At 40.2% G+C, this 25,860-nt stretch overlaps 1 protein-coding gene across 2 annotated transcripts in view; it reads right to left on the bottom strand.

Annotated features, from left to right (window-relative positions):
• Positions 1-25,860, bottom strand: part of DYM (dymeclin) — a 349,065-nt gene that overhangs the window by 216,711 nt on the left and 106,494 nt on the right. For both annotated transcript variants that reach the window (XM_047696791.1, XM_047696790.1), the window contains exon 8: positions 24,546-24,688. In XM_047696791.1, coding sequence (XP_047552747.1) covers positions 24,546-24,688 — 143 coding nt within the window. The remainder of the gene's footprint in view (positions 1-24,545; positions 24,689-25,860) is intronic.

The raw sequence follows: 25,860 nt of genomic DNA, 5'->3' as shown, positions 1-25,860 counted from the left end.
ATCCAAAGGAGAAATGGATACAAAACAGACAAGCAAATAAACTGCATTGCGTTTGTAGGGGACAAAAAGAATGTTACCTAAATGTTCGGATGATCCTTGAAGAAAAAAACCAATCCAGAAATCTATCAATAAATAGATTTATACTCTTTTTATGAGTCTCAACCAAAGATGCTATTTCACTTTCTCCCATTTTTTAATTTTCTTTCATCTTCTACATCCTTTCTAGCTTGGAAAATCGTTTAAGGTCCACAATAATCTGTCTGCTCTAATACATAAAGCAAAAAAAATAACTCTTGCCTCCTCTCTGCTCTCCCGGCACTTTGGTTACATCTTTCCCCATCACTCATTGCACCTACGGACCTCCATTACATTCGTGCACGGTATACATGACAGAGACCTCCTGTGCACTCCCTGATGGAAAAGAGCTACAGCTTTTTCATGCTTTATATCCTTACAGGGGTCGGCCTTCTTTTGTTCCTTTACTTACTGACTTCACTTACTTGTTTTCACTTTCTTTGGTTACTTCCCAAAGAATATTTTAAAAGTGTATAAATAACACAGATTTTTATATTTGATACTTTTAAAAGTACATAAATACAGATTTTATATTTGCTATTTAAAGGAAAAGCTTGCTATTTTTAAAGTTCTAAATACTGTCAAAATTGGCTTTAATCCTGTATTTTAAATTACAGTGCCTTCAATGCTGATGAGAGTACTATGGGACAGGTACTTTTAGACACTAGTGGTGGGACTATAAATGGGTACAATCTTTATAAAGCATATAAAGCAATGCATGGGATAAGCATCAAAACTCGGGGCGCCTGGGTGGCTCAGTGGGTTAAGCCGCTGCCTTCGGCTCAGGTCATGATCTCAGGGTCCTGGGATCGAGTCCCACATCGGGCTCTCTGCTCAGCAAGAAGCCTGCTTCCCTCTCTCTCTGCCTGCCTCTCCGTCTGCTTGTGATCTCTCTCTGTCAAATAAATTAAAAAAAAAAAAATAAATCAAAAAAAAAAAAAAAAACAAACTCTACAGATCAGGGTGCCTAGGTGGTTCAGTTGGTTGAGTGTTTGACTCTTGATTTCTGCTCAGGTCATGATCTCAAGGTTGAGACTGAGCCCTGCATCAGGCTCCACACTGGGCATGGAGCCTACTTAAGATTCTCTCTCTTCTGGGGCACCTGGGTGGCTCAGTGGGTTAATCCTCTGCCTTCGGCTCAGGTCATGATCTCAGGGTCCTGGGATCAAGCCCCACATCGGGCTCTCTGCTCAGTGGGGAGCCTGCTTCCCCCTCTTTCTCTGCCTGCCTCTCTGCCTCCTTGTGATCTCTATCCGTCAAATAAATAAAATCTTAAAAAAAAAAAAAAAAAAATTCTCTCTCTTCTCCCTCTGCACCTTCCCTCACCCTGCTTCTCTTTGTTTTTGTTTTTGTTTTTTTTAAATACTTTATTTGACAGAGAGAGAGAGATCACAAGTAGGTAGAGGGGCAGGCAGAGAAAGGAGGAAGCAGGCTCCCCACTGTGCAGAGCCCGATGCGAGCTCGAGGGATCTGGGCCTGAGGTGGGATCATGACCTGAGCCGAAGGCAGAGGCTTTAACCCACTGAGCCACCCAGGTGCCCTTCCCTGCTTCTCTTTTTAAAAAAAAAAAAAAAAAAAAAAAAAAAAAAGAGGAGGAGGACGGTATAGTCCTCAAGTGACTCCTTTTTCTATGTAACCAACTTTAAGTTAAGAAAACATGATCATGATGAGCACTGGGTGTTATATGCAACAGATAAACTATTGAACGCTACGTCTGAAACTAATGATGTACTACATGTTGAAAAAAATAAAACTATAAGTCAATTAAAAAAAAAGAAAACATGATCCCTGTGACAATTTTTTTTTTTTCATTTTAAAATGAACATAAAACAACAATATACACAATCTTGAACTACAGCTGGTCATACTATAGTACTGGGGGAGAGAGAAAGTCGCTTTTTACATGTGTTTACATTCAAAGCCCTCTTAAAATATCTGGTGACTGCTAGTTCCTAAAACAATGTTGAGCCAAATTCAATTTTCCTAATACAAAACAACATGATATTACTACCCCCCAACCTGTCTCCCAAAAGGAATTCTTCAACTATTTCAAAAAAGAGAAAAATATATATATATACTGTAAAGGAACAGAGGAAAATATTTTAAAAACTGATAGGACAGTAAAACATTTTATCTACCTGAGTAGTCTTAAATCTTTCAAAATCTCTGATGCACAATATAAGCCATATGGAACTTTTTTAAAAAAAGTTTTATTCCCAGGGCTCTTGGATGACTCAGTCAGTTGAGCATCTGACTCTTGATTTCGGCTCATGTCACGATCTTAGGATCATATCATGCCCTGCATTGGGCTCTTGGATGACTCAGTCAGTTGAGCATCTGACTCTTGATTTCGGCTCATGTCACGATCTTAGGATCATATCATGCCCTGCATTGGGCTCTGTGCTTAGCACAGAGTCTGCTGAGAGTCTCTCTCTCCCTCTGCCTCTCTCCCATCTTTCTCAAATAAATAAATAAATAAATAGAATCTCTAAAGTTTTATTCCTTTAAGGAAATAGAACTGTTAAAGAAAAACTGAAAAAAAAAATCCATTGAAATAATTCAGTATTTACAAAGATGATACCTGTTTTTGAAAAGGAAAAACAATGAAAGGTAATAGAATTCGTCTATCTCAGTGAAACTCCACAATCATACATCCCTAAAATATACATTTACAAGATCCTAAGATGCATTAGACACTATATTAAAGTGTAAAGCAGGGGCGCCTGGGTGGCTCAGTGGGTTGAGCCTCTGCCTTCGGCTCGGGTCATGATCTCGGGGTCCTGGGACTGAGCCCCGCGTCAGGGTCTCTGCTCAGCGGGGAGCCTGCTTCCCTCTCTCTGTCTGCCTCTCTTTCTACTTGTGATCTCTCTCTCTCTCTCTGTCAAATAAATAAATAAAATCTTTAAAAAAATAAAAAATAAATAAATAAAATAAAAATAAAGTGTAAAGCATTAAGAAAAACAAAGTGAAATCTAGTGTCCTCAGAGATAAATCCTATCTCATGCAAAGATATTAGGTAAGTTAACCGTGATCCATGAAATAAGAAAGGGGTCCTGTGAGTTTGGGGGACCAAGAGCCCTTCCTTCCAGAACAGGCCCCTATCTATTTCCCAATAATCTCATTCAATCGGGTTCCAATGCTCGCCCCTAAAGCAGTGTTTCCCAAAACAATGCACTGATGACCAGAGGGATGGTTAAGTCTGGCATTTAAAAAGAAATCTTCAGTAGTTATGCATATTAGAAATATAAATAATTAGCACATCAATCTCAATTTTCAAAGACGTTACCATTTGGTATAAGGATAGAGTAAAAATACGCTTAAGATTTTGAAAAAATGGGGCGCCTGGGTGGTTCAGTTAGCTAAGCAACTGCCTTCGGCTCAGGTCATGATCCTGGAGTCCCGGAATCGAGTCCTACATCGGGCTCCTTGCTCAGCAGGGAGTCTGCTTCTCCCTCTGACCCTCTCCCCTCTCATGCTCTCTCTCACTCTCTCTCTCTCTCAAGTAAATGAATAAAACCTTTAAAAATAAAAAATAGGGTATTTACTCACAAGACTTTTAAAAAAAGATTTTGAAAAAATGAATCATTTCAAAGTAAAATAAGTAAATGAAAATTCAAGTTGTACTCACGTAACACAAAATCATAGTGGTTGCACAGATGTGGTTGAGCTGGGGAAATGCATATCATATCGCTAAGCATTTGGCAGGTACATGTCCATAGGAGTCCCCCTCTTCACACTGAAAATGCCCCGTCCCCACAACACCTGCCCGTGATGCTTCATGTGTAACTCCTTGGCACCCTGGCCACCCTTCCACATGCTGGTGATGAGGCATTTCCAACAAACGTAAAATGTAGGTGTCTGTTAATGACAGAAGAGTAACAGCAGTACCTTTCAACAAGCTTTAACCAAACATACCCATTCACTCCTACTTCCGCTGAGGAAATTCAACCAAGTAATAGGCCACCCCTATGAAAATCCCAGGGCCTTATTATGTCTAGAATTTTCACTGTTACTATAAACCTCTTTGGTCTCCTGCGCATGGCCATATTACTGCATACCCCTGGCTTATATGACTGTTTTTGTTGCTAGACTGTGGGTTCCCTGAGATGAGTGGTTTCCATTCTTCGCTGTGGTTCAATTCCTTTGTACCTCCCATGGCCCAGTACCATTTTTTATATTAAATAAGAAAACAATGAGTAATTTTCAATTTTTCACTTCTGCAAGAAAATTTACTTTTTATGTAAAAATAATATGAAATTCTTCATCTTCTCCAAACAAAAATTAAGATTGAAGTGTGAATCATGTATAAGATTTTGTCAGAAACTATCTAGATTAACACTACGATTAATACTCAAAAACACAGAGAATAAATTTAAACACAGTATTAGTAACCAAAGAGAATCGCTTTGGAATCTACAAATAAGTTTCTACCCAGTAAAATCTTAGACTGACTGCCTATGTAAGCATTCAACGTCCACTGGCGAAAGCGTAAATATGAATCAAATGACTGCCCGTGAACGATGCAGTACAGGTGTGCCGTATACAGCACAGACTTAGTCCTAACTTCAGGAGCTGACATTTTTTTCCATGTAGGTCTCCAGGTGTTACTTTTCTGGGGATTATAAACCAAGAATCTGTAACTCCTACTTCCTGGTTAAAAAGACATCCCAGAAAAGATGAAAAGAATTTCTTCTCAAAACTCTGATCATTTCAACTTAAAAAGAATTTTTAAACGCTTTAAAGATATCTACCATTAAAGAGCAGGATGGGAACTTAGGAGACACTGGGAAACTAGAATCTTTAAAATGAGAGGACAGGGGCGCCTGGGTGGCTCAGTGGGTTAGGGCCTCTGCCTCTGAGCCTGGGTGGCTCAGTGGGTTAGGAGTCCTGGGATTGGGTCCCGCGTCGGGTTCTCTGTGCAGCGGGGAGCCTGCTTCCCCCCACCCTCTGCCTGCCTCTGGGCCTACTTGTGATCTCTGTCAAAAATAAATAAAATCTTTTAAAAATAAAATAAAATGAGAGGACATCCATCCACAACTATTTGAAAAAGAGGATTCCAAATTCATGAATCCAGAAAGTTCCCATGATATAAGTGTTGGGCAAAATGGGAGTTACAGGTGGTAAATCTGGGATATGCAACCTCCAGAGTGAGCGCTGTAGATCAAACGGTCCGAAAGTTCTCATGAAATTGAAACAACACCCCCAAGGCATTCAATATAATTCAACATACCGTTAATACACACACTGACAGTAGTAGTCTGCAGAGTGAGTGAGGGGGAAAAAATAGTAGAACCCTGTGTTTCCCCTAAGAAATATGAAGACACTAAGCTTTAGCGGCACACATTATCCAGACTGACACCGGTACCCACACTCAACCCATCTGTCAGGAAGTCACATGTCTAGCATGCCAGTAACCCAGGAACTGTGAACGAAATGGGGGTCCTCCTTGCAACAGGGGTAACACAGGCAACTCACTCCTTCCTTCTCTTGCAGCATAAAGACACGTTCCGTGGGTTAGGCTTAATTAACTAGGCTTAACTAAACTGACTCTCATAAACATCTATTTTAAAAATAATGGAGCCATAAAACCATTTTAAACTTTCTGGCAAAGAAATCACACATAGAATATATAGCAAACATTCAAGTTGTAAGCAAACACCACCACAAAAGACAGCAGAGGTAACCTTCTGCTACCTGTGTGGGCCCTGTGAGACACATTTTGGAAAATAAAAACAAAGATAATACTCATCAGATCTCTGAAGAAAAATGACTCTGAAATACAGTTATACCCACCATTATTAACAGTGAACATGGCTGTAAATATGTATGTTCTTTGGGATATTAAATGATGAAACTATGAAGCCATCGTGATTAGCAAGACTTTTAAATACTCATCCAGATGACTGTTAATAATAATATCAAAAAAGGTTTTCTATATTGCTAAACGTAATTTTATATACTTAAAGTTTGTACTGAATCGTGTTTTTCGGAAAACATCAATTTTGTAGATGTCTTATACATGATAACATTAGTATAACAAATCGCTTACATCGGGGGCTGCTATAGGAGGTTATGTAGATGGGATGATCGATAATGTGTAAAGACCACCATGCTCCTGGGACTGCTGAGGGGAAGGGGCATGAGCAAAGAGAAGGAAACTAAGGAGGAAGAAAAAGAGCAGCTTCTGCCATTCAATGATGACCTATACTAATTATGTTAAAACCTCACCAAGCATTACCACTAATTCGCCCAATTTTACAGACGAATTAAACTCAACACTAAGTTCTTTACTCAAGTCACAGAGCTAAGCAGATCTGCACCCTGTTGCTCTGAGTCTAAGGCAGATAGTCTCACCCAGTACCCTCACTGCCTTTCTGGCTCCAAAACACTAAAGACAGCCTCTGGCCTTAGTTGTGAATTACTAGTTGAAACCTCACCAGAGATCAGTTCTTTAGCACCTGGGATAGAATAGGCCTAAATTCAATGGATTTGCTACAAGGAACATCATTCTGTGGTTCACAAATGAGCCGGCCCCAAATTATCTAGCCAGACTTTTCAACTTCTCAATCCCATCCACGGAACACTGCGTATTTTTGTTGGTTTTGCATGGAATGTCTTTTTGGTTCTCCTACCTTCTATCCATGTTGGTAATGCATCTGCATTTTTTTTACTTCCCCCTAAGGAACCATCTCTCCTGGGCACCTTGCCCCTTTCTTATGGTGAGTAAACATCTCCTAAATTATCTCTTTGGCAAGCATGCTCAGATTCTTCAACGAATACACTGTCGCAGCACTACATTCAGGGTGCCCACCACCCTAAGACAGGAGACAGGCAGGGGTGTCCTTGTAAGACGATGTACTTAGAGTGTTACGAAGTCGCATGGGGAAAAAAAAACTTGCTCTCCCGGGGCATTCCCAGGAAAACGTCCCAAAGCAGCCTGTGAGCTGCTTTCTTGCCTGTGAGCTGGTGTGCGCAGGTGAGTGACAGAGCTGCAGGCGGAGGGGACAAAGGCATTTTCAATGCACGGACGGTATCACACAAAGCTGGTCAAGCACGACCCTTCTGCGTACCCAGAGCTTCGGCTGGAGGTGTGGAGTGAGGTAAGGCTGGAAAGAGGACGGGCTGCGAGGAGCCTGGAGGACAGTGCTTCTCCGGGAATGCTCGCTCCGCTGCCCAACTCCGAAGGGCCCCAAGCATGCCAAGGATTCAAGTCCTTTCTGATGTTCACGCAGAAGAATGACCATTATACAAGATTCATTTTCAGGTTTACCTATGATGGATACTGACCTATTATTAACCACTAAATCAGTCATGGGACACTGTATTTGGTTTTCATAAACTGGAAAAAAGAATGACTAGAGTTTGAGGAAATCTTAAGTCAGCCTCCTGTCACAGCCTGCCTGCTATGCAATGCTTGTCCGTGCTATAAAGCTCCTCACGTGCACGCCTGCACACACACATCCACGCTCCTCATGCTCACGCCTGCACGTACACACCCACGCTCCTCATGCACACACCTGCACACACAGACCCACGCACAATAGGTGTTTGGGATTCCGGCACTACCCCTTTTGTTTTGAATTGGTCACGGTCTTAAATGATGCACTTCAAGCTTTTTAAATTATACATTTGTTAAATCAGCTTCAAAATGGTCAATTAAGAGGTTGTGGATTCTCTGGTGAGCCCTCCGGAACATAGCGATGCATGACTGGCAAGACCACACTCTACCAACCAGACATTCGTCCCCTGCTGGGATGCCACCAGCCAGCAGACTGTAAAGGGAGGCTCACAGTGCTCGGAGTCCCTCAGATGAGACGCCTCTCTCCTGAGCCATGAGGCCAAAAGCCTCTCAAGGACAACTGTCCAAAGCTATACGTAGAACTGATTACTTACCTTCCTCTAAGAGAGCATCGGGACTAACCGTATTATGTCCTACATCCTTGTTTACCTCCATCCACAAAGAGCTCTGAAACTGCTTCACACAGCTAGGACAGCTCTTTCTCAGAGGACTTAGCAAGTGGTGAATTGCTTTTTCTCTCTCTACAGCCATGTGCCACAGAGATGCATCTCCATTACTATTCTCAACCACCTCTCTCCAGACAGTCCAGTGACCTTCCAACATCCCATCAAGCCTTGCTACCATCATCTACAGACATCACTGTCCCTTCTGCTCATTTTCTAGTAACTTGAGCATCTGACTTCCTATCTCTCCCTCAACACTACTCTGGTCCTCATTTTAAGTCACCCAATAATATGCCTCTTAGGCCCTGATTTGCTTATTCACTTCCTCTGTGCTACCTCAACTAGCCATTCCCATGGCTGCACCCTGCCACGCGTTCTCTTTACTAATAATAGCGCCACTACTACAACTCTCAACCCATGCATTCCACTCCCTGGCCACCACCTCCCAACCTTCCAGTCACCACCTCTAGTACCAGACTCACACAACTTTTAACCTTATCATGTCTATCACCACCCCCACGTCCTTGCTTCCCTCCTCACCCAACTAAGATTCTACAGATGGCTCCAGGATCACTCCCCTGCCCCCCTGTATTCTCCTTCCCAACTCCCCCACTCCTCTCTTCCTCATCATATTCACCTAGACAAATACCAACCTTGATGAAACCCAACTTTCCATCAACACCGTGTCCCAGAGCAGGTCTACGTAGCTGAAGAGCAACATACAACCGTTCCAGTGGCTCTAAGTTCACCACCACAAATTTCCAGTGAACCCTAAGCTCTGCCCACACTGCTCAGGGCAGAAAGAAAAACCCAGTGTGGGAAGAAAATGCCATGACGCTCTAATCACATATCTGCTACTTCTCCAACTGGGCTGCATGAAACCTTGGAGATGGACCACGATGTGCTAAGAATAAGTGAGGCCAGAAAACAGACATCGTATTTTCTCCTGAACTATTGACTTTACATAAAGATTTCAAGGAAGTTAATTAAGTCAATGAACTGGCATAGAATTGCATCTTAATAGAAGTGAAACAAACATGGATGTGGTCACTGAAGCATAACTTAACATGCATTCCATCATAAGATAAAATATAAAACCTGAGTGTGTGCCAAGTGGTTTCTGACAAACTCCTACCTCCTTAAGGTTGCACACTCCTTTGCCTCAGCTATTACAACTAGGTTAAAAAAGCACTGGTAATAGCTCTTATGGTTTTCTCAACAATGCATGAATTACTATGATTGGCAGAATTCAAATCTGTTTAACAACAAAAAACATTCTTTGTGTAACTGTTTTTGTTTTGTTCTTTCTTAACTCTTTTTTTTTTTTAAGATTTCTTTATTTATTTGACAGACAGAGATCACAATTAGGCAGAGAGGCAGGCGGGGGAGGGGGAAGCAGGCTCCCCGCTGAGCAGAGAGCCTGACTCGGGGCTCCATCCCAGGACCCTGAGATCATGACCTGAGCCGAAACCAAGAGTCATAGGCTTAACCCACTGAGCCACCCAGGGGCCGCTGTTCTTTCTTAACTCTTAACATAAATGCTGTCATTTGTGGGGTGCCTAAGTGGCTCAGTCGGTTAAGCCTATGACTCTTGGTTTCGGCTCAGGTCATGATCTCAGGCTCCATGTCGGGCTCCATGCTGGGTATGGAGTCTGCTTAGGATTTTCTCTCTTTTTCTTCTCTCTCGCCCCTTTTCTCCCTCTATCTCTGCCCCTCCCCCACCTCAAAAAAATATTAAAAGAAAACATTATAGTTTGTGAAGGGTATAGCAAAAATGCTGGGGGAATGGGCCCCAAAAGTGGTTTGCAGAGAAGGAAAGATGCAAGGTTCTAGCTCATCCCACTGTTTTCTGGTCACTATGTTCTGATGATAACGCCTACAAATAACCCATCCTAGAAAACTAGTTTATTATGCTACTGTCTTGTCTTCATCCACTATATATTATCACCCAAGTGTAAATTAGGAGTAGGCTAAGTCACAAGTAACAGACCTGTGTAACAATGGCTTCAATAAAACTAACAAAAATAAAATAAATACAATAAAAATAATAAAAGTAGGTGCAGCAGAGTTTGCATTTTGCTCCATGATGGTCAAAAGCCATGATATTCTCTTGTTGTCCCACTATGTATGGCCTGCATTCCTAAGTTTACTCATGGTCCAACATGGCTAAACCAGCTCCAGCCATCACATATTCATTCAAGTCAGCAGGCCAGAGATAAGTACACACGTTCTCCTTAAGAACTCTACCTGCAAAAAAGAACTCTACCTGCAAGTTTGCCTGTATCACCTCTGCTTATATTCCCTTAGTCACAATGCAGACCATACATGGTTGCAAAAGGTTCTAAGAAATGTGACCTATTCTTGGCATTCATGTAGTCAGCTAAAATGAAGGAGGAGACAGACTAGCAGTCAGTTTCAAACCATATTTGAATAAATCCTTTGCCATGTCCCCTAAACATGCCCCTTCTACTTGAGATGAGGGAACAGCTAGTTTGTCAGACATACCCTGCCTTTTTGAGCCCTTCCCATAACTTAGCTCAGGGGGAAGTGTGTCCAGATAAACCAGCAGGTTTTATGAACATGAGAACTGGCAGAAACACTGGCAGACTTACCAAGACACCTTAAAAAAAAAAAATTTATTTATTTATTTGAGAGAGCGTGCGCGCATGCATGCGGGGTGGCAGTGCAGTGGGAGATGGGGAGAGAGAATCTCAAGCAGACTCCCCACTGCGCATGGAGCCAAATGAGGGGCTCGGTCCCAGGAACTTGAGACCACAACCTGAGCAGAAATCAAAAGCCGGTGCTTAAGTGACTAAACCACCCAGGAGCCCCTAGACGTCCTTAAAAAACAAACAACGACACAAGCAACAGGATGCCTCAAGGTTTGTGCTATTAATCATACAGCAAGAGGAGGAGGTATACCTTTGGCTATAATGTGACAAGAATCTGACTGCTTCCTGATTTGACCAAGCCAGGAACGAAACTAACATAAGTTACCGTTTGGATTTAAATTGTACCTTTTCCTCATTAGGAATCAAACTTCTCAAGTATATAGTAATGCTCTTTTATTTTCATAATGTACCCTAATGATGAAATAAAACTTGGTATTATTTGCACATCTTTGGTGTCTCCTACTTTAACATTTAATTTATTATATGCAAATATATACATATACAGAGGAATAAGGACTGAAAAAGAATGAAAAAAAAGGGAAACTGCTGATTTGTTACACAGTGATAGAATTATAGCCTAGCTCTTTAAAAATTCATTATTCTAATGCTCTTTGTGCAGTACTGTTTTCAAGATTTTTTTTTTTTAAGATTTTATTTATTTGACAGAGAGAGATCACAAGTAGACAGAGAGGCAGGCAGAGAGAGAGAGAGGGAAGGAGGCTCCCCGCCGAGCAGAGAGCCCGATGCGGGACTCGATCCCAAGACCCTGAGATCATGACCTGAGCCGAAGGCAGCGGCTTAACCCACTGAGCCACCCAGGCGCCCTGTTTTCAAGATTTTTTATAAACACACACTCACGGTCATATTTGGCTAGCTTACACACAAACAGCATACGGTATGGACAAAGATAGATGGTAACATGAAAACATCATTGGCTTTGAAGCCACACATAATTTTAAAGCCCAGTCTTATCACCTACTGGCTGTGTGACTTTGGGAAAATTAAATGATCTTTGTAAAATAAGGATCACACTCGTAGCCACTTACTGGCTATTGGCTCTCATTTCGCCCACTGATGCATAGTGTAGGGGACCAAAACCTGCAAGCTCTTATTTTCTAACTCCTTTGCCTGCTGTCTTCAGATTAGAGCAGACAATGGGAGACACCATCAGGAGACGGGACGGGGAAAAGAATAGGGAAGCCATTTTCTTTCTGTTTCTGGTGGAACGGCTAGCAGATACAACCATGGTTCCAATGCCTTCCGGCTCGGGAAGGAAGGCTCCAGGGGTAGCGGAGCAAAGTGGGATAGTCTAGAAATTATCTCGAAAAGTAAACAATAGATAAACCCACAAATTCTTATTTACTCAAACAGCACCATCTCGTGAGCAGTATAAATATGTACATAGGCAAAATTATTTTTACTTTTAGAAATATTCCTGGAAAGTTATGTACTTTAGAATAATTACTATTGAAAAGACCTCCTCTCTTAAAGCTGGTATCTGTCAGTCTCTCTATACTTTCTAAGATAAACTGGGGGTTAAAAATTGATTAACATTAGAAAGGCAGAGGAAGTATTATTAGAAAGAGTTCTAAAAAGACAAGTTTAAAATGTTCCCACATTTACCCTCAATCCATATCATCAGGACTATGAAAGTATAATACATCAGACTATGAAAATAATGTAATTCAGCAACTTGTGAAATTTTCAATTGCAAAATTATCTCAACTTGGCTTGCTTCTGCACCAAATGGCCCCCAAAATGGTACTGAGAGCCAGCAAGGCTTCCAACTGGACAAAGTTATGGTTAAGGATATTAAAGAGGATGCCTACTAAATGTGTTCATCATCCTTTTTAATCTTCAAGGCAAGGGGGGGGAAATTACCTTAATTTTTAAGCAGAAAGGCTGAGGGAACAGTACATAAGGTAGTTAGAAAACAAAAGACAAAAGTACATAAGGTGTTTAGAAAACTAGAGAAATGGACACTGTTGAGAGGGGAGAAAAGATGAGGAAGATAAACGGTAAATGGTATGTTTAGCATTTAGCATGTTCTAGGCACTTACTCACTACTTGTCATATATACGTTATTTAAATGTAACAATAGCCCACAGGGTAAAGATAGTCTAAGTTCCGTTCTGAAAACGAGGAAAAATTAGGTTTCAGTGAAGTTAAGTAACTTAATCAAAGTGACACAGCTGGTACAAGGCAGGGTCTGGTTTCCAGCTCACATCTCTCTCTCCACTACTATCCCACTGGGAAGGACGGCTAGCTGCTTCTCTCCCTCCCTTTCTTTTGCCTGGTCTCTGCCAAGTACAGGACCCCTACTGCTCACAAAAGTGAGTCTAGAGACTCCCAGGCACCACAGCGAAAGGTACCTCCCTCTCGCTCCCCACCATTCATTCAACTGGATTCAGTGAGCCTTCTAGGACTAGGATCTGGCTTACAAAGACTATAAACAAGTACAAGAGGAGAAAAATGAGGAGATGCTTACTAGAATTCTGCAAGGAATCATCATTTCATTTTTACAAACAGAGAAAGGCTTAGAGAGATACATAACTTTCACGAGATTATAGAGATAATTAGCTTACTCATAGTAAGGGTTTGAATCCAGGTCTGGTGGTCTAGTCCAGATTATTCAGAATCTTACCTAGCAATTCTGGAAGGCTCAAGAGTGAAGATAAAGCTGAAATGTACAACACTAATTCTTCCTCCTAGTGATTCTATTCTTTCCCCAACATTTTATTATGAAAACTGTTAGACACACGGAAAACTGGAAGAATTACACAGTGAATACCCATAGACTCACCACCTAGATTTTACATGAACATTTTGTTACACTTGTAATAATATCCCTAACTACCTATGCTTCCCTACATTCATCCATCAATGTAGCTTATTTTATTAATGCATTTTTCTTTCTTTTTTTTTTTTTTTTAAGATTCCATTTGTTTACTTGACAGAGAGCATAAGCAGAGGGAGCAACAGGCAGAGGGAGAGGGAGAAGCAGACTCCCCGCCGAGCAGAGAGCTTGACACATAGCTTGATCCCAGGACCCTAGGATCAACACCAAGTTGAAGGCAGACATCCAAAAGACTGAGCCAGTCAAGTGTCTCTTATTAACGGCTTTCAAAGTAAGCTGCAGAAACATTTTATTTTTTTATTTTATTTTTTATTTTTTTAAAGATTTTATTTATTTGACAGACAGAGATCACAAGTAGGCAGAGAGGCAGGCAGAGAAAGAGGGGGAAGCAGGCTCTCTGCTGAGCAGACAGCCCAATGCAGGGTTTGAACCCAGGACCCTGAGATCATGACCTGAGCCGAAGGCAGAGGCTTAACCCACTGAGCCACCCAGGACCCCTGCAGAAACATTTTAAAAGGGAGTCTCTGAATAACTCCTAACACTGAACTTTAGAATATTATCTGTTCATGTAAAAGATGGTCTCAAAACTATATCAGCTATAATTTATGAGTCTTTTACTACCATTCACAAATTCTGTCAGCATGTAATCTTAAATAGATCAGCCTTTTTTTTTTTTGTAAGATTTTATTTATTTATTTGACAGAATGAGAGAACACAAGTGGGGAGCAGCAGAGGGGGAAGCAGAAGGAGAAGCAGGCTCCCTGCCAAGCAGATCCCAGGATCCTGGGATCCATGACCTGAGCCAAAGGCATCTGCTTAACAACTGAGCCGCCCAGGCACCCCTAGATCAGCCTTTGCATTTGCTCCAACATCCATATTGAAATTAATACAAATTAAAGGGGCTGTTTAATAAAAGCTCACTTACTTGACTGTTGATAAAATTATGAGTTTTAAAGCAATCCATTTTAATTGCTTCATTTTTCAAATAAGATTTACCTTCTCAAAAAATTGGAATTCCCCAATTTTAATGTTCTTATTTTTAATTCTTTACTATTTTAAAATTCCACAATACAATAAATTATGTCACAGAAGTCTTAAAAACAGATTAAATCAGTGCCTAATAAACAACACATCTAGCAAGCCTTAGAAATTTATTCCTAGGATTTCATCTGAAATTAACTGCTTTATTCTATAATTTTCCTGGTGAATATGAATGAATTTATTTCCCAACCATGTGTAGCATGAAAGAGGCCTCAATCTTCCCTTCCAATCTGTTGAGAAGGAAATGAGCATAGAGGGCTGGCATATCGACTTTCAAAGCCATTTCTGGAAACTGCCTGAGGAGTGGTTGACAGCAAATTATGAGGATAAAAGAAGTCAAAACTGTTGTTTTGACACTGTATTACTTCCAATGGATATCATTTAGTAAACAGCTTTTTTAAAGTCTAAAATCTGAAATAATACTTTTTTCAGAGAATAATTAAAAGTAAAATAGCTTATATTACTACTCTCCAACTAAATCCAGGCGTTTTGGGTTGCAGATACTAATCTAAATGATCCGTGTATCCCTGCAAGGAATCTCTCCAAGGAACCACCACAATGAAATTAACTCTATTTCATACGTCACAAAATTAGTTCAGTCCTGAAAATAAAGGAGGAGGAAAAAGCCATTCTTTCACTTGGTATATAAAATCTACCAAATCATTCCAAGTAAAAATGAACTGAGAATATAATTACTGTTTATAAAGCACTTTCTTTTTCTCAAAGTTCAAAGTGCTTTAATTAGAAATGTTTTCACAACTATGCCTCTTTCTGAGTGCTACATACTTTTTCTCTTACTGTAGTTTTTCTTTCTCTCAGTGAGTCAGCCCAGAAAAAGCCAAAACTTAACAGAAAAATAACCATCACATAAAATAAGCTACAACTACCACACAGCATACCTTTCTTAATGAATTCAATAACTTTCTCAATAAAAGTAACAGGGAGAGATAGTTTTAATCTTCAAATTCTACTTTATTGATTTCTCTACTACAGCATTTGCCTAAACAAATAATCAGGACTTTGGCCTTATAATTTGGCTAGGACACCCACCACTGCAAGCAAAGGGGAAAAAAAAACATTTTTGATGGCTCATTCAAATGGAAAAGCCATATATCAGAAGTTATTGTGTAAAACCTCAGTACTTGTGATGGAAAACGCAGTCTGGCAGAACACATTTAATTAGGGTTGGCTCTTTAAAACACTAAATACTCAGTTATAATCACATTACAGCTTTGTCTTATAAAGAAAAATCACAAGAAATTTCAAGGTCAACCAACCCTTTCTTGCTTTTACTCTTTTTTTTAGGCACCAGGGGCAATTAAAAAGCTTGAAAATATAAGAAAAGACAAGGTCAAAGAAGGATAGCATCATAAGAAAAACTAAATAAATGTTACATTTTTCTAACTCATTAAGTATTCAACATTATCAGTAATTCTTTTAGTGACTATCTGAAGACTCTATTAAAACCTAAATAGCAGATATTCATAATTTATTTAAATTAGAAATCTGAGTAAACTTCTAAATCACTATAACATCATTGGCTTTTTCCAAAACAATTTTTTAAACAAAAGTTATCTTTTAAATATTACTATATAATATTCGTTATCTAGTAGTGACCATTTTTGTGTTCCTCCCAGGTGCCTGGCTCTCTCTACACTTGCTCATTTGATCACCTCAGTATCCCTACAAAGGAAGGCATTATCCTCATTTACCATGACTAATACGAATCACTAAGAAGTTAAGTAGCCCAAAAACACCTAGCTGAAAGACTGCAGGGCTGGCATTCAGTTCTAGGTCTGCCTGATACCAATAGCTAGTCTCACACTTGCTCCTCTTCCATAATTCTAAAATCTAGAACCAGTCTCTCCAAAGGTCAATGTAAATGGTAGCCTCCAAAATCAGAAAAGAAAATAATCTGTTTCTGGTTGTTGTTAAGAGTTTATTTTTAAGTAATCTCTATATCCAGTATGGGGCTTGAATTTACAACACCAAGATTTACAACCTCAAGATCAACCCACATGCTCTACTGAGCCAGCCAAGCACCCAAAAATAATGTTTCAATCACAGACTTATTTTGGGGGGGGGGGCTCCTTAAACATCCTGAAATGCCCTTTACATACACCCCTAACATTTGCGAGGTTGGGATAGGCTGTAAGTGACCTGCTTTGGCCACACCATAAGCAGGATTGTGGTTTAAAACAAAGAATGACTGGCACTGAAAGATGTCTTAGCTATCAACCTACAAGAGACCAGTGGCCTCCCACACAGAATTTCAGCAAGGGGAAATCCAGCATGACCTACTTAGTACTATTATGAACTGAATGTGTCCCTGTAAAATTCATATATCAAAGCCCTAACCCCCAATATGATGGTAACAGAAGATGAGGCCTTTGGGAGGTGATTAGGTCTATAGGAGGTCATGAGGGAAGAGCCCCCATGTGGGGATTAATGGCCTTACAACAAAAGGAAGAGACACTAGAGCTTTCTTTCTCCACCCTATGAAAATATAGCTTGACCATCTGCAAGCCAGGTTGAAGGCCCTCACCAAAAATTAAATCCGCCAGCACCTTGATCTTTCCAGCCTCTGGTACTGAAAGAAAGAAATACCTGTTGTTCAAGCCCATCCAGGCTATGGTATTTTGTTAAAGTAAGGTGATCTATTTGTCACCACCACACAGCTGGCTCCATCACATCACAAATCAGAGGGGTAAGGGTCTTCAGTCGTTTGCTTTGCAGAAGACCTTTAATGATGTCAGGGGAGGGGGGATACTCTTACAGAGTAAAGAATTAAGTATCAACTGCTTTACAAACTATAACTAAGACTACCAATAGTACTGGTATCTTTGATTAAGTGAATGTTTGAAATATTTATTAGAATTCAGGTTAGGTCAGCATCAAGTCTTTCTGTATTAAAATCTTTGGCTAATTTTATATACAAACTATCAAAAATAAAATATAATCCTTTCAGTTAAATTAGTGAATAAGAAATGATCCCATAGCAATGGTTGTCAAGGCAAGTTCATTTAGGAAGCAAGGAGAAATCCCCTGTGGGCAGTATCTATTTAACAATCAAATTTTCCTTTCTGACTGTCACTGGCCAAATTCTGCACCACATAAAATGACAAGCCAGTTGGAGAAAGAGCAAAAACATGGCTGGTGTTTCAAAACGTTTTTTACATAAATTTTAAAGTATGAACAGACCAAAAAGATATTCTCTTAAATTTTTAAACTGTCTTACATAAGTTTTTCAGAGATTTTCTGACCACTCATTTCATCTAAATTATTTTAATTTTAACAAGGAGCAACAGAGCTCCAATGCAGGTTAAAGAAAAAGTTATTTACATGAGGAAAAATGGTGTATCATTTTAGAAGTGATTTCATACACAACACCTCATTTATTCTTCAAAATAACCTGGTAGGGAAAAAAAAATCTTATTTAACAGCTTTAGAAAGTAGGATAGTGAGATTCAAAGAGTTAAAGAATTTGTCTAGGATCCATGATAAGCTGGGACTCCATCCCAAATCATCAGAGTCTCAATATCAAGCTCTGAAAATCTCCCCTTACCCACAAGGACTTCCAAGAATGCCAGAGAAGTCCGCTGAGAGATGCCTGTGCTGTAATCCAAGGGCCCCGGTGTAAACTCACAAGAGGCCGGGCCAGCACCTACTGCCACTGGGGGGCTACGAGCTCCAGCCTCGTGAAGATCCTTGTGGGTAAGTCCTACAAGTCAGGTTCTGTGGGAACCCTCATGAACTCTACCCGGCCTGCTGCCTGGGAAAAACCGGCTACTGCCCTCACCGCTAATCCTCCCTGGGATTCCGGGAAATGAAATCCAGTCTCTGTAGAAAAGTCACAAAATCCCTAGATACCTTAATTTCCTTGGTTATTTTACACGTGCCACCTACAGAAATGGCCTGCGTTCCAGAAAGGAATCATAATGCGTCCATGGGGCCTCAATATGGTCACAAGGACACAACCCTGATTGAAGGAAGAAGCCTGAAAACTGTGTTTAATGATGATCCAGAGCTGAAAACAAGTGCAAATCTTATCTACGGCTGAAATTATGGACCATAACACACCTAACAAAATGATATTTGAGATACACTGAATGTTGTGTATATAAAACCTTAAGGGGGTTAGACAGGACATAAAACTATAGGCATAGCAAAGAGAAAGATGATGAGGCTAACAAAAATTCATTAAAAACTGAATATTATCTGCCAAAAGAGTTAAGTGAGATTTTGGTGTAGATTAATTTTTTTAAAATGCAGTGTCCAGAATCCACTCCAGTCTGCACTGGAGTACTGCAGTGACGGTCAGACTTCAGGAAAAACTGGGTAAACTGATAGAGCAACAGAAAACAATGACGAGAGCAATAGAAAGAAAAACCAAGATAATACAAGAGGAGGAGGTCAGCTGAAACCATCAGAGCTGCTCACAACATGTTGCCCAGCAGGTAACAGCATTGGCTCAACGGTCTGCAATGCTGGGCCCTCAGCAAAACGGATCCAAGCACGGGAAAGGGACCTGGACCACGTGAGTGGTGCTAAAATGGACCGGCTACATCAGAATCATCCAGAAAGCTTTCTGAAAATGGATATGACCCAGTCAAAGCACAGGTGTAATGATTCAGAAATTCCAAGGTGTGAGTACATGCATGCGCATTTTTTAAGAAGCATGCCAGGTTGATCGCTGACGTTTGGAAGGCACTACAAGCCCTTTATCCTCGTTTCTCCTAATCTTCGAATTCTACAATTCATTAAAAAACACCACACTTGGGGCGCCTGAGTGGCTCAGCTATTAAGTGTCTGCCTTTGGCTCAGGTCGTGGTCCCAGGGTTCTGGGATGGAGCACCTGCTCAGCGGGAAGCCTGCTGCTCCCTCTCCCACTCCCCCTGCTTGTGTTCCCTCTTTCGCTGTGCCTCTCTCTCTCTGTCAAATAAATAAAATCTTCAAAAAAAACCAAAGACACATTAATTAAAACCGTAGCACTCTTTCCTAAATAGTAAAGCGACGAATCAATTGGTGCCTCTTCCATTTTGCCAGCATTTTAGAGATATATCTAAACCAAAAAGCTATAAAGAGGAAGAAAATCATTTTTTTCTTGTACTGCAAAATTATGAAAAGGCTTGTTGACATGTATTACTATTACAGGTACTCCCAGGTAAAGTAATATATTAATGCATAATTGATTCTAACCGCCACTTTCAGTGAATGACATAAATCACACTTAACACATCTGAAAACATTTTTTTTTTAAAGAACAAAATCCACACAAGTAATTTTCATTACTCTCATTAACTGGAAGAAAAAAAACTAACTCGTGGTCATTAAAATATATTAATAATTCCTCCATTCATTTACTGGCTTCTATTCAAACATCATGGAAGCTCTCACCAAATATGCAGGACCCATAGCAAATAGAAAGGAGCAGGGATGTGCTGCATGTTGGAACGACTAGTCCGGGATACACAAACTGAGAGCAGCCTAGTTACAAGAACACCTAATTGTCAAAATTCAATTTTGGTGCAACACAAGTGATACTGTATTAAGAAAGTAGATTTTAAAATGCAGAGGAACTCTCCATTTCTTGATTTTGCTGACAAAGAAATAAGCATCTGTTTTTAAGGGTAGTTCAATATTTAATCTACTCAAGTTGATAAGTGTACTGGAATTGTGTAAGAGATGCTCCCTTTCAGGAAATAACACATCCAAGTATTTAGAGATAAAGGGCCATGATGCATGTAATTTACCCTCAAACGGTTAAAAAAAAAAAAAGGTGTGTGTGTGTGTGTGTGTAGAATTAAGGAGGAGGAGGGAAGGGATACAAACACAGAACTAACAGGATGAAATGGTAATACTAAATCAAACTGGATAAAGGCATAATTTTTTGTAATACTTTTGTTTTTGGAACCGTTATACATGCATGAACTTATTTCCAAATAATTTTTTTTAAAGATCATGAGACAGATAAATGAGGAAAAAAAAAAAACAGCAAAATGTTGATCATTCTTAAAGATGGATTATGGATAGATGGTCATTCTCCCAACCTCTCTACTTCTATCCATCTTTGAAATTTTCTACAATAAAATGTTAAAAAATAAAAATAAAGAGCATGTGAAATTATGTATGTAAGTTAGCTACTAAAGTGACTGGAAAACAGAAGACATTTAATAATGACAGATGTGTTATTATAAACTGAATTCACTCTATCTAGAGTGTAGATGAGTTACTAGCGTTTAGTATTTCTGTACATGCAGCAAGTATTTACTGACAGGCCACAGATGTAAGGTGTTCTGCTGCAGACAGCAGTGAATGCGCTCACATTAAGTCAAACACCAGCTCACACACTCAGGACTCAGGTTATGATGAGAAAGGACAGGAAAACAAAGGTTAAGAGTCAAAGGAACTGAGCTCAATTCCAAATCAACAACACCTCTTTCCTAGGTGATCTTACAAAAATCTTAACTAGGAATATCTCTTCATCAACCATACTATAAAAAGGTAAAACCATGTATTTGAAAAGGTTGTTATGGGAATAAAGTGAGATACATGAAAAGTGCTCTATAAACTCTCAAGGGTTACTCACATCTTGGTTTTCGTTGTATTGTATATAGAGGCCAGGTATGGAGAATGAGGTCTGTACACAGTAGTCCATGGCACAAAGAAGAGTTAAGCATGCCACAGCAGGGGCACCTGGGTGGCTCAGTGGGTTAAAGCCTCTGCCTTCGGCTCAGGTCATGATCCCAGGGTCCTGGGATCGAGCCCCACATTGGGCTCTCTGCTCAGTGGGGAGCCTGCTTCCTCCTCTCTCTGCCTGCCTCTCTGCCTACTTGTGATCTCTCTGTCAAATAAATAAATTAATTAAATCTTTAAAAAAAAAAAAAAGCATGCCACAGGGGAAGAGCACACCTGGCTAGGAGAGAAGAGGAAGTCTTCGTGGGGAAGGTGGTACTTGAGATGGCCCTTAATGGATGGATGGGCAGAATAAAGTCAGAAGGATTCTAGGTGAAAGAGATAATCCAAGGAAAGACATGAAAGGGGGAGAGCGCCAGGCATGTAATGAGTAACAGAGTTCTTGCTAGAGTCTGGGAAACAAATAGCAGAATAACCAGAAATATATCTGAAAAAGTGAGACTAAACTGGAGAAAGCCTTGCCTAACTGCTGGGAGGGTCCAGACGTGTGGTTCACTACTCAGCTAGCACAAGGAAGCTCCTCTTCCTCTCCCAGTGCCAACAAGACTTTACCAACCAAAACTAGAAAGTCTCCAAAATAAGGCGCTCTGTTTCAAAGGGAATTACTCAAGCAGCAGATACCAGGCATATACTGCTATGTAAAGAAACGCTTTCTACTGAGTTTCCAGAAAAAACTCAATCCCAGTGCAAATAAATTTAATCCAAAAGAGTTTATAATTTACATTTGGCTTTGGAGTTATTGTTTTTCTTCAGTGAGGAGCTTCCAAATCATATTTTTCTCAAGCCAAATTAAAGTAAGAAAACTCCTTAACTACCAACCAAAAGATCTTCAAAAGTGATCGCACAACTGAAGTTAAATTTCCTTGTCAACTTGATTAACTTTCATGGAATGTGACTTAATCTGAAATTACATGACCATATTTTCTTTTTCTTTCCTCCATAATACATAGCTGTGCTTTGGAAGAGAACACCCTTTTGCTGTTTTTTATAAAATTTTGAGTCGCATACTGTGAAACAATGAATAATCACTCTTATCATTACTTATACCTTTATATGAATAGATTTATGAAGATGTAAAAAGCTATATAAAATGTCTTGTGACTATTATACAATAAAAATCTAGGTCCATTTTCTTTACTTTTTTTTTTTTCTTTAAGATTTTTATTTATTTATTTGAGAGAAAAAGAGCACAAGCGGGAGAGCACAGAGCAAAACACAGAGGGCTGGATCCCAGGATCCTGGGACCATCACTTAAGCCAAAGCCAGATGCTTAACCGACTGAGCCACCCAGGTGCCCCCATAAGTCCATTTTCATGTCCTTAACTAATATTAATTTTTTTTCACCACCACCACCTCCCCCAGACTCTGAATATTATGTCTTTTAATGGTAAGGGGAAAGGCCATAGAATCATCAAAAGTTATATGGAAAATAATCTTAGCAATTATCCATCCTGACCTTCTCATTCAGTAGACAAAGAAACTGGAAGCTGGGAAAATTAAGGGACTTCCTTCTGGTACCTTGCTAATTAGGTAGGGCAGAGGTAAAGTGTAAAAGCTCTTTGGCACCTAGTACTAATGACACCACATTACCATACTGGACATTATTCTGATAACACATAACTCCAAGAAAAACTAAACATAACACACGAATCTATGTTTGTCCTTATAAAAAAAAGAGTGCAAAGTATTGCCTTTGTTTTGAAGAAAGTAGTTAATGAACTTATACTACCATCTCTTCCCCCAAAATTTTCAACCAGGGGCATCGGGGTGGCTCAGTCGGTTAAGCATCTGCCTTCAACTCAGGTCATGATCCCAAGGTCCGGGGATCGAGCCCCCCATCGGGCTCCCTGCTCAGTGGGGAGTCTGGTTCTCCCTCTGCCTCTGCCCCTCTCCCCTGCTTATGCTCTCTCTCTCTCTCTCAAATAAATAAAAATCATAAATGAAATTTTAAAATCTTAAAAAAAAATCTTCAACCACCCTGAAATATTGGAAAATATTAGTTTTTATATACTTATACCAGTTTAATGATGGAAAAAAAGAAAATACTAATGGATTATGAAGCCTTTCCACGGGATGAAAGCAGCCATTGCTGTGCTGCCTTCAGAGACCATGAGGGTGCCAGCCTGGTACAGCCTCATCATCTGAAACGAGGGCAAGTCAGAGCACGAACCTCAGCAGGCCCGGCTTTCTAGGGAGCCTGCTCATCACCAAACACAAAGCAATGAGGGAGCACAAGTGTAATTCAAACCATAATATTAAAAGAAATCAAGGGAAGGCAAACCTAGAAAGCCTGGCCCACAGATCAATTCCAAAAGTCAACAGAGGTCTCTTAACCCAAAGATGTTCCCAAGACCACTACCAAGTCCATTATCAAACAGGACTACATTTTCCTATCGTACTGATATTCCTTCTGGAGTGCAGCGAGCACGTCACAGCCATAATTTTGCTGTGGATTTCAGCCCTGGGTAGCATTCCTTCAAACAGCCCAAATGTGTACGACATGGTACGCGTACACTGCTAGTTTAGGAAGAGTGCCTCTACCAAAATACCAGTCTGCTTTTTGTTTCTCCTTTAGAAAAAAGTAAAAGTTCAGTTTCTGAGACTTCACGTGCCACAGACCCACCCCACTAACACCAGGGAGAGCCGGAGCTAGACTCGCCACCCCTCGTGTCTTCATGTTCAACATCGTGAAGCAGAAATGAGGCTTTACTGCTGGGTGGGAAAGGATTTTCTGCAGTTAATGAAATCTGCTTCCAATCTGATAAAACCCACATTTGTGCCACTTCAGAATTTAATAAAAAAACTCTTCAAAATGTGCTAATTTGTTGCTGAGCAAATGAAACCTTGAGTATAACAAGAAAACTACACCTAATTAGCCATGTAAGATCTTAAGCAATAAAGTCTCTAAAATAGCATGATTTCCACATGCCACAAGCACAAGCAGTAAAAACTTCCTAAGAGCTTAATCGCATTTATCATGTGCAGCTAAAATTCATACGATGTGCAGATTTACAAACATTATTCTTGAAAAACGGTGTCTTACAGGTAAACAATTATTTGCATACATTTCACTGCATCAATCATGGCACTAAATGGAAAAAACATTTTAAATTACTTCCAGTATTTCACATTTAGCCAGCTCCACAGAGCCAGCAGTGGTGGCCAAGTGGACAGAATTTCTTATGACAAATTAGACAAACTCTGTCTACATCAAAGAACGGACAGAATCTGATTAGACTTACTTGCTACTCCTGATGCGAGCCCATAGAGCAGTCCTCCCCCATCTGACTGCTGTGGGAGCACATGTGCTCCTGGAGGGGGTGGCTTTTCTTGTCTGATAAAGTTATACAGTAAGGTTTTCACAAGTTTGCTGGTATATGGAAGACTACACAAAAAGAAAAAAGAAGAAAATCAAACTCATGGTTATGGAAGTCCCCTGATTTTCTATAATATCATCTATATAATCTATTAATAGCAAAGGGATTAGCACAATTCAAAGAAATGTAGCACTGTCACATAAGAGGGAAGGCTGTGGGCTCTGAGATCAGACTTGAGGCTAAATTTTGGCTTTCCTGTTTCTATGCCATAGCTGTTGGTCAAATCACTTCAACTCTTGAGTGCCAGTTACCTTACTGGTAATCTGTGTAACAGGTGACAATATTATAAATTCAGTGTATTATATAGTACCTGGTACTTGAAGGGAGATAGTAACACAGAATCAGTAGGGAAAAGCAAGAATTAAAAAGCAACAATATAAAAGGCTACATATTTTAAGCATGAAATTATTCAATTTATGCATGCATATGAAATAAATATATATTTCTACTCTTTCAAGTAATGGAATGAGAGAAGGGAGAGAACGCAGGTGAAAAAGGTACGTGTCCACAAAGTAAAGTGATAAATCAATTCCAGCAATCTAGAGAAAACTCTGTAATAGACTCCTGAGCCAAAGTGCAGGCTCCTTCTCTATTACCAGTGATTTGCAAATATGTTGCAAACAGCCTTACAGGATTCTGTGACTGTATCACAGGTACAATCAAGGGAGCAAGAAGGTGCCCTACAGATAACCCAGGCAGCAAGATGTGAAAAAGATGAAGCTCCTCCCACTCCGTGAGAACTTTAATTGAAGCTACTTTATTTGTAATTGTTTTGCATTCGCCAATTCTGTGAAGAATGTGTCCACAGAAGACACGTGTGTGCGTGAGTGTTCACGCGTGTGCATTTTATCTACCCCAGTCCCATTAGGAGACTATAAGCTGCCACTCAAGAGCAGAGCTCCCCCGCCACGTGTGCTGGCACGTAGTTAGCGCACAGTAAGTACTGTGACTGCATGCAAGCAGGAGCAGTCAGCTAAGAGGCTGCTGGACTAGTTCAGACACAGGGTGACCGCATGGAGATGTGGCAGTTTTGACAAGACTGGTGAAAAGGGGAAGATTTGAAATAATTCCAGGGGACAAGCAGGACTGGCTGAGCGCGCAGACATAGAGAATGATGCAGAAAAAGGAGAAAGAGGGCTTCAAAGTTTTACTTCTAGAAAGAAAACACCAGAGACGTGAA

This window comes from Lutra lutra, chromosome 12 (assembly GCF_902655055.1).
Source record: "Lutra lutra chromosome 12, mLutLut1.2, whole genome shotgun sequence".
Taxonomy (NCBI): domain Eukaryota; kingdom Metazoa; phylum Chordata; class Mammalia; order Carnivora; family Mustelidae; genus Lutra; species Lutra lutra.
Note: the sequence above shows the minus strand (reverse complement) of the source record. Positions and strands in the feature narration are given on the sequence as shown.